Source organism: Crocodylus siamensis, chromosome 2 (assembly GCF_052110815.1).
Source record: "Crocodylus siamensis isolate JL-2025a chromosome 2, ASM5211081v1, whole genome shotgun sequence".
NCBI classification, from domain to species: domain Eukaryota; kingdom Metazoa; phylum Chordata; order Crocodylia; family Crocodylidae; genus Crocodylus; species Crocodylus siamensis.
In genome coordinates this window covers 186057680-186074173 of record NC_143396.1, presented here as the reverse complement: position 1 = coordinate 186074173, position 16494 = coordinate 186057680, and the positions used below count along the sequence as shown (strand labels likewise).

General features: G+C 42.3%; 1 protein-coding gene and 1 non-coding gene across 6 annotated transcripts in view; one reads left to right on the top strand and one right to left on the bottom strand.

Moving 5' to 3' along the window:
- PLEKHA7 (pleckstrin homology domain containing A7) overlaps positions 1 to 16494 on the bottom strand; it is a 332850-nt gene that overhangs the window by 89469 nt on the left and 226887 nt on the right. For all 5 annotated transcript variants that reach the window (XM_090032588.1, XM_090032592.1, XM_090032590.1 and 2 more), the window contains one exon: positions 8463 to 8574. In XM_090032588.1, the coding sequence (XP_089888714.1) occupies positions 8463 to 8574 (112 nt within the window). The remainder of the gene's footprint in view (positions 1 to 8462; positions 8575 to 16494) is intronic.
- On the top strand, positions 11405 to 11597 carry LOC149871479 (U2 spliceosomal RNA). The gene has a single exon (XR_016440880.1). It is a non-coding gene; the product is annotated as a U2 spliceosomal RNA (small nuclear RNA).

The following is a 16494-nucleotide window of genomic DNA, read 5'->3' as shown; positions in this document are numbered from 1 at the left end:
AAAAGCACCCTTACCAAACTGGGTGCATTTCACATGTTGATTTAATAGCAAATGCTGCTATTCTGTCTGCTGCCCCTGAAACTCAGAACTCACTTGCTCTTTTCCTGTGGGCATAACAACCTCTACCCTTCTTCTTCCAAATCGCACCTTTAAATGCAATTTTTCTATAAAAACCCACAGGAACAGCCACTAAAAGATTACTTCACTAATATGAGCTTTAGAACTGCATAATGTATTTAAAGTATTTTTGGTGTCAGATTACAACACTACAGAGTAGCAAATAAAATAGTAGGCTGTGTGTTTCTGCAGGATTAAGTGATATTAATAAAATATTACACTATTTTGGTATTGATCTCTCAGTTTATAGTGCTTGAATCAACTTTTAGTAATATGCTGCTCTGGGAAATCACTGCTTTTCACTTAATGTTTTTGGGAACTATGTACCTTTAGTTCTGATTAGAAGTCTACCCTGAATGCAATTTGAGCCCATATTTTCCTATTCAATTCTAGGAAAAGCAGTTTTCCCCTGGAAAAAAGTGGATAGCTACAGATGAAGTCCTGGAACTCCATTTGCCCACTAGAGAATCAAATAACCTAGAACCAAACTGTGGATTAAATGCACTGAAAATATTAAAATTTTAAAAATCTTCTGTACGCAAGATAATTTTGCTCAAGCTTCACCACATTGTATTGCATGACATTTTAGACTGAAAACAATTATATACAGGTATACAGGTGTCAACCAAGAGAGGTTTTTATCAAAGGCCAAATCTGAATTGCAATGTAGAGTTAAAGCTTCATATACCAAATAGAGTCAAAATCCTAGGATCCAAACAGCCCATATTTTAGGAAATCAAAATTCACATTTTCCTATTTTGGGGGAGAAATAGAGATGGATGGTTGTATGAGAACTTCCTGACAATTTTTTGTTTAGTTTAGTTGTAAAAGACTAAATTTCAATGAATGCAAAATGTTTCGCAATTGGTTTTGACTGACTTCTGCTGAAAAACAGAATAAAAGCTTCCAGCAGAACCCTACATGTCAGCTTCCTCTGTGGGCTGTATCCTGGGTTTGTGGCTCCTGTGGTCACCTGGTGCAGACTGCACCATAACTGGGAGCCAGAGGTCTGGAAATCTTAATTTGACGCATGGCTGTTAGTGCTTCTAAACTCTTAGTTTCCTTGCAGGAGGATTAATGCCTGTCTCACACTCCAATGGAGCATATATGGGAATCTCAGGAAACATGGTGGGACTGTAGCAGTCTCTTTCATCAAGCCACTGCAGCCCTTTCCCTCATGAGCTGAGCCTGCAACCACCATGATAGAACAGCACCCTTATGAACTGCAATGCAAGTGACCTTCTGAGGCACCTTTAAACTCGTTGGTTTCTTAAGGATGCTGAAAAGGGTTATTGGCTCTGTTCAGTAGTACAGTATCAATACAGTTATACAGCAACCTTTTAAGTCAACCAACTTTTATGGTTCATTTTGAGCAAAAAATGGTGGATCTATAAATGGAATGATATGGAATATGCCTGAGTAATTTCATTTTTCAAATGGAATATATTAAATGTATAAATGAAAGCTATTATTAAGTAACCAATAAAACCAATATATTTTATCTATGTAAAGTGAAAAGATTTTATATTTTCTCTTCATTTCATTGAAAAAGTTTTGCTAATGAATGTTATGAGACTCATAAAAGAATCTGATATCTTTTCTATATCACAACTAAAATGTAATTTAGCAGTTTCTCCATTCAGACTGCAACACTGACCATCTGTGACCATAAAATCTGTCCATAAAGTTCAGTTTATAGAATTACCATTGGCTTTATAAGATGCTTAGTGCACTTTTATTTTTTGTAAAACACAGTAAAGAAAAGTATTGTGTATATACAAATACATATATGATTTGTAACCATACATTACAAATATAATGTAATATATAAAATATATTAAGCTATTATTTGCTACCGTGAGAAAAGGATTCATTTCAGAGTTTACGTTTTCTTATAGATATTAACATCACTCTAATAAAAACGAAAGTTTTCTAATTATTTTGAACAAAGAGCTTCACACACTTCCATATACAGATCTCAGAAGGAATTAAGGAGCTGAATACCTTGACAATAGCTGCATAGTACCTTGCAGGAGTATGACCTTGTTTAATTAAGAAGACTCAAGAACAGAATTCAACGATGTACTTGTAACAGTTATTGTTCATCTATTCAAAAAGTCATTCTAGCAGAAATGCCTAAACAGAGATTTACACAGAACATGTCTATTAGCTGGATAAGAAAAGGCTACTCACAGGACCAAATGAATGAAAGGGACCTGGGGGTAATAACAGACCACAGTATGACTATGAACCGGCAGTAGATGCTGTAGCCAGTAGGGCAAATAATACTCTGGCATGCATCAATCAATGCATCTCCAGCAAAACCAAGGTGGCGATTCTTCCGCTCTCCTCAGCACTGATGAGACCACAGCTGGAGTACTGCATCCAGTTCTGGGCACTACACTTTAACAAGAACGTGGACAAGCTTGGCAGAGTCCAAAGAAGAGCCACCCATATAATCAGAGTCTTAAAATGCAAGCCATACAAGGAAAGGCTGAGGGATCTGGGACTCTTCAACCTGAAGAAAAGAAGGCTGAGAGTGGACCTAGTTACAGTAGCTTACTGCTACACTAGGGAAATATATCAAGGGCTCAGTGAGCAAGTGTTCACCAGGGCATCAGAGGGGAAAACCAGGAGTAACGGCCACAAACTCCTGGAAGACTGATTCAGGCTGAACATTGGGAAAAGCTTCTTTACAGTCTGGGTATCCAGACTGTGGAATAAGCTCTCTCCAGAGGTGGTGCAATTACTTACCCTGGAATTTTCAAGAGGAGACTGGACAGTTACTTTGCTGACCTGACCCCCAGTTATTTTTCCTGCTTGGTGCAGAGGGCTGGACCCAATGGTCTTCCAAGGTCCCTTCCACCCTTACAATCTATGAATCTATACTAAAGGTTACAGATATGATATACCAGTTTCATGCTCATTACAGTAATTAAAATAGTTTAAAGTACAAACAGAATCATAGGTAAAATCAGGGTCGGAAGGGACCTCAGGAGCTCATTTAAGCCAACCCCCTGCTCAAAGCCATTAAGTACTTAAAATCGCCATAAACTGGATAACTAAAAATAGTTGTTCCACTTTGTTATAGCAAAGAATGGAGCCGTAATATATAAAGTGTATCTCATATTTGGCTTCAATAAGGTGCAACTGAAGATTTTCTTTTTACAAGTTTTGATTGTTCCTCTTTTCCACACTTCAGTCACCCTTTCCTGACCTAAAATATTCTGATAACATTGGCATGTGTTGATAAAGGGAGAGTCAAGCTGCTGGCTTTGTCATTGAAACCAGACAAGTCAGTTGTGATGTCAGCGCATGCCTGCATTGCAGACTTGTTTGGGAATTGCTCACTTTTTCTACTACAATTAGACGCCAGCAGCATGGATTTTTTAATTCCCTCTCCACTAGTGTTCCATTTTCTACTCCCCATTCAGCAATTCCTGCTGGATGTATGCAAGACAAAAAAGTACCTGGTTTTAACTATGAAGTATTCCTACAAGATCTGCTCCTAAAATGAGGGATACAAATTTTATAAAAATGTTTTTCTTCTGAAATTAATTTTCTAAGCATTAGAAAAAGCAAATAATTTATTGCAGTAAAAAACTGGCTATCACAGATAAAGATCTTTACTCTCACTCCAGAAAGAGTATATACTTTGCCTTTTCCTAATATTTTTCTTTCAAAGATCACATTAATTTCATTATAATGACAGTTCCAGAGAATTAGAAATCCTTCCAATTTACAGAAAGGCATACCAAGTTGCCAAGAGATTAAGCAATTTGTCTACTGCTATACAATTACTTAGAGTCATCAGTGGAAGAGAACCCAGAATTCCAGGCATTAACTCCACCTGAATCCACCAACCACTCTGCCATTACCTCTTATTTCTCTCTAGAATCATTATACCTTTTCCCTTGTTTTCATGTCCTAATCCTCAGTTGTTTGTCTCTCAGTTGACTACTAGCAACAACATCTTTGAGTATCACCAATTCAGCTTCTTCTCTTAATCAGACACTATCTGAAACACTGAAATTCCTAGTGCCATCTCATATTTCTGACTTTATGGAACCACTCACTGTATCAGGTGGCCCAAGCACAGATATTCATTTCAACATACTTTACACAGCTAATGAAAATACATCTTTGGACCAGCAAGTTTCTACCTGAATCTTTTACACACACACACACACACACACACACACACACACACACACACACACACACACACACACACACACACTGAACTCCAGATGATAGAAATAGTTTTTCAACCTAAAAAGAAATGGGCATTTTTCAAGGTTCTTCTTTCATCCAAATCTTCCTTTACCTCTCTTCATTCCTTCCACTTTCTTGTCAAGCGAAGATCCATAGATTCATGCAAAGTACATGTTTGAAGCCTCCCTATACATGTGCAGGGAGGCTTCTCCAACATGCTGTAATTACAGTGCATTGGAGCAGGCTTGATTAATCGAGTCTGCAGGAGCATGGTAATTACCACACTCTAGCAGACTTCAGCATCACGTGTATCAGCGTCCCCATGCTGAAAAATGGCGGTGGGGGCGCTTTAACTAAAGCTCTTTATTTGCTCAAAATAGAGGCTTGTACAAACTAGAGGGTTCATCCTCTCAATCTTGAAGTGTAGCTGATAATCTGCTGTTCAGCTGACATTCTTTTCCAAGATGCAGCAATTCTTAGGTGTCAGCTCTTGAAAAAAATCTAGTTGAAATCACTATACTCGTTCTTACTCTATCAGGTTCAGTAAAAATAGAGGTGGATAAAAATAACAACATAAACTTGGTCAGCATTCCAACTCCAAGCCCCATATTTGCTAGCCAGGGAAGCATTATGCAAAGCTAGTTCACAAGATATGGTATCCAGTTGAGAAAGGCTGAGACCTTTCCTACAATGATCTTAAAAACCTGGTTTATCTAATGCATTTGCCTTTATAGCACAACTCTAAATACAGGAAGATAGATATGGGCTATAGAGTGCAGATATAGATGCAGAGAACAGAAATGAGAGGGGGAAGTCAAGGGTGTTAACTAAGTCTTTTAAGGTGGGTGTGATGGTCTTTATTGCAATATTTCTGTTTTAAATGTATTCATGTTGTTAGAATATTGAGTGCCTCTTCTTTCCTCATTAGCCTGATCACAGGGAATGAAGGATTAAGTCTAAGAGGGACATTCAGCATCACAGGACTTGAATAGCCTTGTTAAGGCTTTTGATGGGGTTGGTAATCCCCCTTTGGAAGATGCGTGCCAGAGGCTTCAAAGCCTTGACAATTGACAAAGTAGGGGAAACAAGGAGAGCATCTGGAGAGTGGAGAGGAAATCTACAGACAGACACCAACAGAGCACTTTGGGGCTCCTGCTGTGGCACACTGGAGAGGGAACAGCTGAATATGTTTGGGGTGCTTAGAACAGTGCGGGCTGGACTAGGGACAGAGGGACGCTTTAACCCTTTGAAAAGGGCAGAGAACCTCTGGTTGGATGGCCTTTGCCTAATAAATACCTTAAATGAAGAGAAGCCATCTGTTTTGCTGCTTGGAACTTCAGTTGCACTTGTTCTCCCCAGCAAGAGATAAAGTCCCTTCCTCAAGAGCTGAACTAGAAGATAGCACACCTTGAGTAAGGGCCACAGACAACTAGGGAGGATGCGGGACCAGAAGGCCAGGGTATCAAAGTGAAAAGGTGCCAGGGCTTTGCCTTGTTTAGAAGCCACACTTTGGCTGTCTTTAAGGGGCAGACAAGGCTGCAGTGATCCCAATTAAACACCCTTTCTGGGGAGTACTCTGTGACAGAGAGAAAATGATGGAATCTCAGTGGATACAAGAAATAGTGGGGCACAGACTCATGCTGTAACTCATGGTGCTTTACACAAAGCATCACGAGTTACAGCAACCCCTAGCGCCCCAGACAGACATCTGCCTCTTAGGAGGGGGCAGGAAATCAAGCCTGCATGCACCAGCCACCCCAGCCAATGGGCTGGGGTGCTCCAGTAGCCTCCAAATAGGCTGCTAAACTGCCTCTCTCTCCATCCCCATCCCCCAAGCTTCAGGGCTGAGGCTGGGGTTTGCTGCCTAGCTGAAGGGAGGTGTGGGGTGTAACAGAGCCCTCCGCTCCACAGGTGCCCCCCCTCAGCTACCCCAGCTGGAGTACCGGGCTCATGAGGCTAGTGGGCTCTGTTCTACACCCCTTCCAGATCAGGCCAAGTAAAGCAGAGAGATGGAAGTGAGCAATACTGAGCTGAGGGTGGTGGGGTTGGAATAGAGTCTGTTTGCCTTACAGGCCCAGCCTGGGTACACCCCAGTACCCCAGCCGGGGGAGGGGGGCTAAGGCAGGGGGGCTCTGTTTCACCTCCCCAACCCCAATCCAGCTCCAGCCAGGCAGCAAACCCCAGCTCGCAGCTCAGTGCTGCTGCCTCCCTCTGCCTTCCCCTCCCCCACACTGACAGCCCTGGGAGCAGGCTGGGCTGCATCAAGCCAGCCCACAGTGTATGAAAATTAACCGTAGGGAGCACAAATTCCCTAAGGTGCTCTGAAGCAGAGTCTTCATCTAATACATCATTTGAGAAGGGTTAATTTTTTGTGCAATCAGCCACTTTAAAAGCACTCTATAGGCATGCATGCATGTCACAGCACAGCTGTAAAGTGCCTTCAGGGGCACTGCACAAAAAGTGTAACTTGTGTAAGTGCCCATGAAGCTTTCTGCTTCTGAGCTGCTGGGATCAGTTCAGATCCCAGATGCCCTCCCACTTCATAAGTCTAGATTACTGGGTAGTTTCTAGTTTCCTTAAAGATCAGGCTTCCCGGTTGTCATTCAGAACCTTTGTGGGAGAAACAAAGTTATGGTGAAAGGCCTTTCAAAAGATATAATGCAGACAGGATTTCAGAGAAAAAAAAAAACACTCTTAAGAGGCACAAGAAGCACAAGAGAGCCTCCAACTAAAAGTATTCTGCCTGGTTCTATACCGTCTGAAAGAGAAGTTACACTAGTATTCCTCTCTTTTACTGGGCTACAAACAGAACTATGGCAAAGTGCATCCAGTAAGGGACTACTCAGAAAGACCACTGGAAGTATGTTTAAAGGCGGTGATGAACACCAAAGACTATGAAATTGAAGAAGGGAATTGAAAAATTAATCCTCCTGCCCACTGAACAGCAGATCTCAAAATGAATTACAGGAGGAAAACTGTTATGCTCATATCTGGACAGGATCAATAAAGGCAACATTCTAAGTAATTAAACCTGGATTTTTTTTTAAAAAAGTAATAATGGGATTAAGAAAAGAAACACCTGGGTACTCTCTCACAGGTTGAACTGCCACAATAAACCATAATTGCAAATTTACCAAGTATCATATTCAAGCGAACATTTAAGTTGTCCATTTTAAAATGACAATTACACTAAGCAGTTTATTTTTAAAACTAAGTATGTTGCTAAGAACTGACAACATAATGGCTCACGAGTTGATCCAATAAGCTTTCAATAAGTGATTATACTCAGAATTGAAAAAGCATTACTGAATTTCATGAAATGATTTTCCTTTCCCCACTATTAAGCCAAGAAGAACAAAACAGAATGAAAGCTTTTCACTGATGGCAATTTAACAGAGAAATTAACTGATCAATAATATCCTTATAATCAATTAGCTAAGCCCTTCCTTCTATGACTTAGACACTTAACTGGCTTGATGCCTTTCCAGTAAAGGAGGCTTGACAAAGGAAATGTGTACAAATACTTATTTCTTTTTTATAGAAAATACGTTTGTCACTTTAATCTAGTTTCAGAGGCATAAGTTATGAAAAATAAGGGGGGAATTTTTTTTGCCATACACTGTACTAATTTTGATCGTTTGGTGTTTCTGGGTTTTGTGTGTGCATGAAGAGATATGCAGCCCCTGTGGCCTGTACCTACTTATAGCTGAATAGCCCTAACTTAAGATAATAAAGGAAAAAGAAGGGTAAGAAAGAATAGCAAGAGAAACTCAAAATTATCATTTCCACTGTTTTGCAGGTGCCCTTACAGTGCTCTGGCCAATCATATGACTTACTGGAACTGACATGACATATATATGATTGCATTCCTTAGAAACATCTCACACCGAATCAGTAATTCATAGAATTGTAATTTTTTTTTTTAAATCACTGGAAATGTGATTAGAGGGCTTCTGAGCTGTCAAAAGATGTTTGTGTTGTCACTATATCTCCTAAATTTGTTTCGATGGGACAAGTCTCTCTTCCTTGGAAGTATATTAATATGTTTTTTAGCATGAAATCTTAAATGTGTTTTAAGGCAGCAATAAACTGAACTGAAAGTAGACCAAATGAGTCTTTTTTTGCCTTACCTTAGGAACAGGTTTTGTATCAACAGTGGATGCAGTTACTGCAGTTGATGTTTCGCTGACCATGCTTGAGGGTCTTTGGTTTATTTGTTGCTTGGACATGTGTGAATTTTGCCTAGAAAAAAAAAAAAGGAAGTATTCCTAAAAATATATATCTTTAAACAATCAGCTTCTGACTTTTAACACAGAAAGTATAGTTTTTCAGTTTCCTGAAGTGCACAAACAGCAGCCTAGTTAAGCACTGAGAGTTTCCCCTTGCCTGCCAATGCAGATTGCTTTTTTCTTCTGACACCCATTATTCTAATATGGTCTTTCTTAGCAGATACTGGTAATGATATTTGGTAGTTCATATTTACAGGAAACAAAAAAAAGCATGACACACAATTCCACACAAAGTAAAAATGACATACTGTAATCATGACAATCAAAAAGAGTTGAAACATCCATAGCAAGTCACCGGTGTATGTAAACAAAAAGAATATACTATGTACTGGTGGTGCTCAACTTTTCTGGCCCCCTAGGAGGAAGGAGTGGTGCGGCATCAGCATGTGCCAGATTCACCCACAGAGCAACCAACCCCGCACGCTGGATCTGGACATGGAGTGACCGACCCCGCAAGCTGGCATGATCTGGCATGCAAGGTCACAACATCCAGCCTGCTGATTCTCCATAAGCCAGGAAAGGTAACGGTGGTGTTAATTGCCACAGCTCCAAGAGGCAAAGCATAACATAAATGCATAACAAGGAGACTGAAAACAGACCCAACTCTCTGTGAGAAATGCTCATTAAATACAGGAACAGTAGCTTTTCAATCCTCATTACAGCTCTTTATCTAGTTCCTCTGAGTGCTTTATGTCTCTAAGACAGTGGTTCTCAAACAGGGTGTTACAAGACCCTTTCAGGTGTGTCATCACTCATAATGACACGGGTGCTGCTGGCACAGCCGGGTAGAACTGCCCGGCATGTCTCATACAGAGCCTGACTGGGAAGAGGTAAGGCAGGTACTCCTGCCTGTATTAGGGTTATCTGATAAACATAATGCTGGAAGGCAGAAGTGCCAGCTCCTGCTGCATCCCTTCCCAGTCCAATCCCCCACTCTCTTCCCAGAGCGTGCAGGGCAGTTTTACCTGGCTGTGGCAGCAAAACCAGTAGGATGACCCTGGTTGAGAACCACTAAGGTAAACTAGGACAGTACACCAGTAGTTTTCAACTACAGTGCCACCAAACTCTGAAAAATTATGGAAGGGTGCCTTGAGTCTAATGGTAGGGAGTCACAGATTTAAGAACAGGACGTAGGCAACTCAAAGCTGCTTTGGAAGTCACGAAATCAAGGGCTCTTAGTCATTCTCACCAATTATACAGTTAGGCAGAGTACAATCATTTAATAAAGTAGGCAGTTGTGGCTCAAGAGTTCCTAGCACTTAAGAAGTTTATACACTCAGTCAGTTTGTTACAATATAAGCAATACATGAAAAATTAGTCTTAGCTTTGTGTTATGAAATTAAGTGATTTATGCACCAGTCCACTATGATGGAAATGGAGCTGCTTTCATGTAAAGGCGTAAACACAGCCAAGACAGAAATTCAGCCAGGTCAAGAATGAAAAGCATGGTATCACTATAGCTTAGAATTAAAGGTTTATTTAATTACTAAAGAAAGAATTTGTGGTATGAGTTGTCAAACATCCAAGCTGTGACTCAGATATGGTAATATAAGATTCCACAACACTTCAGTATTCAAGGACACTTACATTAGAAAATACTGTTTGCAGGAGTGGGTGGCTGGCATTTTACTGAGTAATCTTAAAGATAAGTTTGCGGCATATAGTGCAGGTAAGAATTATTTTTTATACAAGGGTGTTGGGTATCCCGAGGAATATTTTTTTCATAATATTGTCAAACTCAAGCACTGTGAATACCTGTGCCACAGAGTTAAACTGTATATTGGTCCTATAAATTAGTCTGTCTGGGGTCCAGGCTATGAGTAGCTGATTTTTAGAAAAATGGCTTACTATTTAATTAGAACCTAGACACCACTGCACGAATGTTATGCAAATGTATAGGGAGACATTTAAAGACAGAAAACTAGTTTATTCTTCATTAAAATACACCTGTGGTCAACAGCAAGAAATTCCATAAAACCAAAAAAAAATACATAATACTTTTTAGTTTATAGCAGGTGTATGCTCAACCTGGCATAGCAAAACCACAAAAGAACAGCTGCTGTATTTACTCAAATACAAGATGAAGTTTTTAACCTCAATTGGCATGGGGAAAAAAGCCCCTTGTCTTATAATCACATACTAGGAAACCTCACTAAATACACTGTCTATTGTTAAACTGCTGCCAAAAACAGCATGTGCTCAGTAGTCAAAACTAACCATAAAGTTGATTTAAACACAGCCCAATTAAGCAAACATACTGATGGAATCCTACCACAAGCATAACTTAATATAACCCATCTGAATATGGTAGTGCCCATTAAGCACAGTCCCCCTCACTGCCAACTCTTTTTCAAGTCAAACAGATCACCCACAATCCCTATGTACCTGCACTCAGCCTGGCATATATGATATGTGTGGCCCCACCCTCCATGAGGTGAAGCCAGACCAGGCTGCCCTGCACCTCATTTGCAAAAAGATTTTTGGAGCATCCCAGAACTTGCAACAAGAACACCCAGGTCCACTCATGAGTGGGAGCTAATTAGCACATAGATCTTTGAGGGGCAGGGAAATCTGGAATACACAAACATACTGAGCAGTGCTGAGCTGTGGGCTCACCATGACTTAAAATGCTGTGGACTCTGGTGGGGTTCAGCCCAGCGAACCATATGTTAAACCATTAGTCTAAAGGGAAAAGGCTCATATCGTGCAGTTTGTCCATATATTTACCTGCCACGGAGAATATTGCGTTCCGGACTGCGCTACATGTTTCATATTGGTGAGGAATACTTACCTGGCAGGGGAGACACCATGATCTGGAAGGTGGTTTTCCCAGGGTAATTGTCTCTGATATGTCCTCCATAGGAGGTCTATATTGAACAGATTCTTTTTGATATTGGTTGGTGGACCTGGAGCGTGCTCCATCCACTCCATGCATTGACCTGGTATTCCAGTGCTTCCAGGACCGGTGCAAAAAAAAAATTGTACTACATGGAAGAGGACCACATAGCCCTTCTTTAAAAGAAGGGGGAGAGGCAGGATCTGAGAAACTGGTGTCCAATTATGCTACTGAACCATGACTACAAGCTAATGGCCAAAATCTTTAAGTCTAGGCCGAGTATTTTAAGTCTGTTATAGATGCAGTGGTCCATGAGGACTAGGCATGCATGGTGCCAATGCGACAGATCCATTAAGCTCTGATGTAGCTGCGAGATGCGCTACAGAACCAACAGTAGAGGGGAGAAAATGTCGCCATGCTGAACTTCAACTTGGAGAAGGCCTATGACTGGGTATCCCATCGCTTCCTACTGGAAACACTGAAAAAGGTGGGATTCCCCACAACCTTTGTCATTTGGATAAAGGCACTGTAATGTGAGCAGCAGGGTACTAGTGAACAGGTCCCTGACAGACCCGACTGTGGTGGAGTCAGGAGTCAGGCAGGGCTGTCTGCTCTTCCTGAACCTGTTTATTTGAACAAGGCAGCCACCAGCACAGTGACTAAGGCAGGACCCCAGGATCAGCAGCATGAAGATCTCTGGGAGCAATGAGGAAAAGACTAAAGTCCTCACTTATACTGAGAACCTTAACATCACATGCAGGGACAAGAGTTCAATGGAAAGAGCTCTACAACACACCTAGGTATATGGAGCAGCAGCAGGGGCCAAGATCAACATGAGCAAAAGCACCTGCCTAGTCCTGGGAAAGCTCAGGGACCTGTTGTCCCTTGGGATCTCCATCCCCTGACAGGGGGTAAAGATCTTCAGGGTATCTGAGGTGATGAGATAGAGGGCATGGGAAGAGATGGAGGTGAAAGCGAAATGGAGACTGGGGCTATTGCAATTGTGCTGCCTGTCAATGTGTGGGGTGGGGTGAAGGGTGGTGCATGGCACTGATCAAGGCAGAGCTACTGCCAATATTTTTACACAATGCCCTAGTTTTCCCTTCCTCAGAGCAAGTCATTCGCAGAGTCCAAAGAGCCATGTGTGTTTTCTTTTGGAACTCCACATGGAAGAAAGTGGTGACGACCAAGCTCTACAAAGTGAAACAGTCCAGAGGCAGAGGAATGCCAGATGTCCTACTCTTCCTCTAGGCCAAGTACATGTGCCAGGTTTGCAAACTGGCAACAGGGGTGGAATCCAAAACAGCCTGCTTTGTCAAGTATTTTGCAGGGTGACTGCTGAGACAGTGGCAGATGTATACGACGACCAATGGAAGCCCACAGGCCACAGTGTCCCTGTGGTTCTACAAGGTCCTAAAATGCTTCCAGGAGAAATACAAGCTGCAGGACGTGACACTAGCGACACTGGTGAACCACCACAAGATATGGGAGGTGGTAAGGGCAAGAAACATCATATCACCCAGGAGCTTACTACCTGGTGACAGCTCCATACTTTGTGGGAGTGAATCTTCCACAAAGACCTGCAGAAGGAGCACAGAGACATGAACTAGCAGGCAGCCCACCAGGCACTCCCTACTTGGGCATGGAAAACAGTGCAGGGTGGAGAGGTCCAAACTGCTCGAGGCAGACCTGCCACTGGCAAGCAGAAACAATCGACTACCTCTTCTGGGACTGTCCATTAACCAGAGAGGTGTGGAAGAAAGTATGCACACTCCTCCTGGTAGTGATGGGTTTTTGAATCCTGACCAGAGAAGCGGTCCTTTAAGGACACTCAACCAAACAGCAAGGGGCCCCAAGAGTAGGGCTGTGTGAAGCTTCAGTCCCTGATTCAATTCAGTGGATATTTGGCCTGATTTGGTGGCTAAATCTCCGAATCCAAATGGAATCAGAGGACCTTTTAATCTCTCTGAATTGAACTGGAATCCTCTGAGTCGATTCGGAGAGATTCAGCGATTCGGACATAGACACAGCTTTAAAAGTTTTTTTCTACATACCTCAAGATATCATGCATGACATCAGGCAGTTTGTGAATGCTGTGATGCTGGGGCACATGAAGTGTCCCACAGAAGTGTGGGGGGCTCCCCAGCATGCTCAGCAGCAGACCTGAAAGTGGACTAGAAGCACTTCCAATCCACTTCTGGGTCAGCCGGAGAACGCGCTGGGGGCCCCCCTGTGTTCCCCTGGCTTGGCAACTGGTGCCACCTGGGTCTGGGGGAGCACTCAGCGTCTCCCCGCAGCCGATTGCTGAGCTGGGGGGCAGTGGGGGAAAGGGCCTGCCGCGCTACCCAGTGGACCCGGAAGTGGACCGGAAATATTTCTGGTCCACTTCCAGGTATGTCACCAAGCACATGGGGGGGCCCCCGCCTGCACTCCTGTGGGATGCTCCATCTGCCCCAGCATCACAGCATTCACAAGCCGTGCTGATACCTTGAGGTATGTAGAAAAAACATTTAAAGCTGTGTCTATATCCGAATCGTTGATTCTCTGAATCAGTATCAAATCTTCAGATTCAGATTTGGCTGAATCAAGTAAGGGACAGTGATCCATCCAAATCAACAAATCAAATCACTGTCTCCAATTTGGTCTGAATCTGAATCCAACAGGGCCCACTTCACACATACCTACCTGACAGCCCACTTCAACCAGTTCAACTCCTACTTCAGGTATGGCCTGTGGAAGGCCAGAAACCTACTCACAAACAGGCATTCAGACCCCCACAGTTGAGGACTGTATTAATATGGGGCTGAGTAAAATGTACTGGTGCTACAGGAAGACAGAAGAGGATGCCAGGAAAGAGATGGTGGACCTCATATGGAAGAGAGGAGACTGACGTAGATAGACTTTTCAGAGGTAAGCCGTCTGAAGAGAGCAAAGGAGGATAACAGTGACAACAGCAACTACAACAATGATGAATATGACGATGAGTAAAAGCACTGGAATGGTGATGGTTATGTGGGAGCGTGGCTGGATAATGCAAATTTTGTAACAGGACTAAAACAGTTTAACTGTCCACATGTGTTTTGGTCTGTCAAGTGAACTACAATGGTCAGTTAAGTCTGATTAAACCATGTCAGTTAAGACATTCAACCAGGTTATCTTAAACCAGTTTCAGCCATTTCAAAATTGGTTTATGTGCACTGAGCTGCTTTTTTTTTTAAAAACAGGTTTAAACCAGTTTCTGATCACTTAAACTGCTTTATATGTAACTTCTGTCTCTAGCCTAGAAGTCTCTAAGCGTACCATACGATAATACATTTCATGAACTCTTTTATTTTCATTCAGAGGGAAAACATGACTCATGTTTATAATAAATCACTGAGTAAAATGGCAGTTTTCCTTACATACAATAAAACAACCCACTAGAAAAAACTAACTCTTTTAGAGAACTATCACCCAAACTTATGGCCCATTACTCCTAAGAAGAAATACACATTTGTTTTTTTCTGCACCGCAGCTATTTGCCAAACGAGATGAGCATTCTCAGCTATTTCTACTGGATTCAGTCCAAATGCAAGAGCCGAATAATCTGTTTTCAGAGCTTTAACTTCCTGAGATGCCCTACGTAAGAGATATTTCAAAACATGTATAGTATAAACAAGTACAGTATCTATTTTCTGCTTTTATTCAAGTCATGAAAGAAATATTTACATCCTTTTATTCAAACGGTTATGTACTTTTCAATGAGAGTTTATTCACTCTTCTGGAAAACATGCAACCCATTCTGTTATCTAAAACACTGTTAAATTTATACTCTATTGCCACTAATCTAACATGAAGGCAGCAGTAAAATGAGGCAGACTGTGGAAGCCTACAAAGCTTGGCCCTGTGATCTAGTCAAAACACGAACTTTGTCAGAAAGCCTGTAGCCTATGGGTTACTGATGCCTCCTGAGTCAGGGGGAGGGGCACCAGACCACTGACCGGGAGGGAGCTGGGGGGGCAGGGTCCCCCAGTGGCCGATCGCTGAGCCCAGAACCACCAGCGGCAAAACCAGAAGTCCACTTCCACCCACACTTCTGGTTTCATGGCTGGTACTTCCAGGGGATGCACAGCCAATCTCAGGGGATGCACATGCACTCCCTATGCGCCACCAGTGCTGTAGCCCATTGAAAGACTGAACACAAGTTGAAGCCATGAAGACATAATGCAGGCCAGCCTAACTAGGTAGCAAGAGCAAGGCAAAATTCAAATCTACTCATGCATTAAAGATTACAACCTCTAAAGTTAATGTTATTACTCCTCATTGTCAAGGTCATGACTCGCCATTGGCTGGGGCAGTAATTCTCAAGTAAGGTGCTGTGGGGAAGTAGTTGTGGCAAGAGCTCATGCTCCTATGTGTCTTAGGGTTATTTGATAAACTTTAGGCAAGCAGGAATGCCTAGTCCTATTGCAGTCCTTCCTGGTCAAACCCTGCATGGCATCTCACAGAAACAGAGGAAGATGGCAAATGTAGAACTGTCCCACACCTGTTTCCAGGAGAACCACGGGAGGGAGGGGCTGGATCAGGAAGGGCTGTGGCAAATACAGGCCTTCCTGTCTGCTTTCTGGTTAACAGATACTCTTGATATCAGATACCCGTAGAGGTTTGCCTTTTTGTCCCCTTTCCATTGCTACAGCAGAGAAAATAAAATTGAGGGGGAGGGGACTCAGTTAGCTCTTTGCTCTCTACTCCCCCCAACTTTTTTACCTGTGGCAGCCCCTCCCCCTCTCCTTACTGCCAAACCCTGTTCTCTCTGAGTGCATGGAAGTGAGTGGCTATTTTGCAAACAATAACCCTGAAATTAAACATGGCTATAGCAATCTGCATAGCATCCATAGACTTAGTTCATCCAGAATTAATGCATGTAACCTTCTTTTGAAACTGCTACACATTTTACCACAGGTGTTTCATAAATACACTTCTGAACAGCCTTTTGGCACCTACTTATAGCCAGCATAAACCATGCATGATAATAGTCCAAAGGCTCAAGGCTCATGA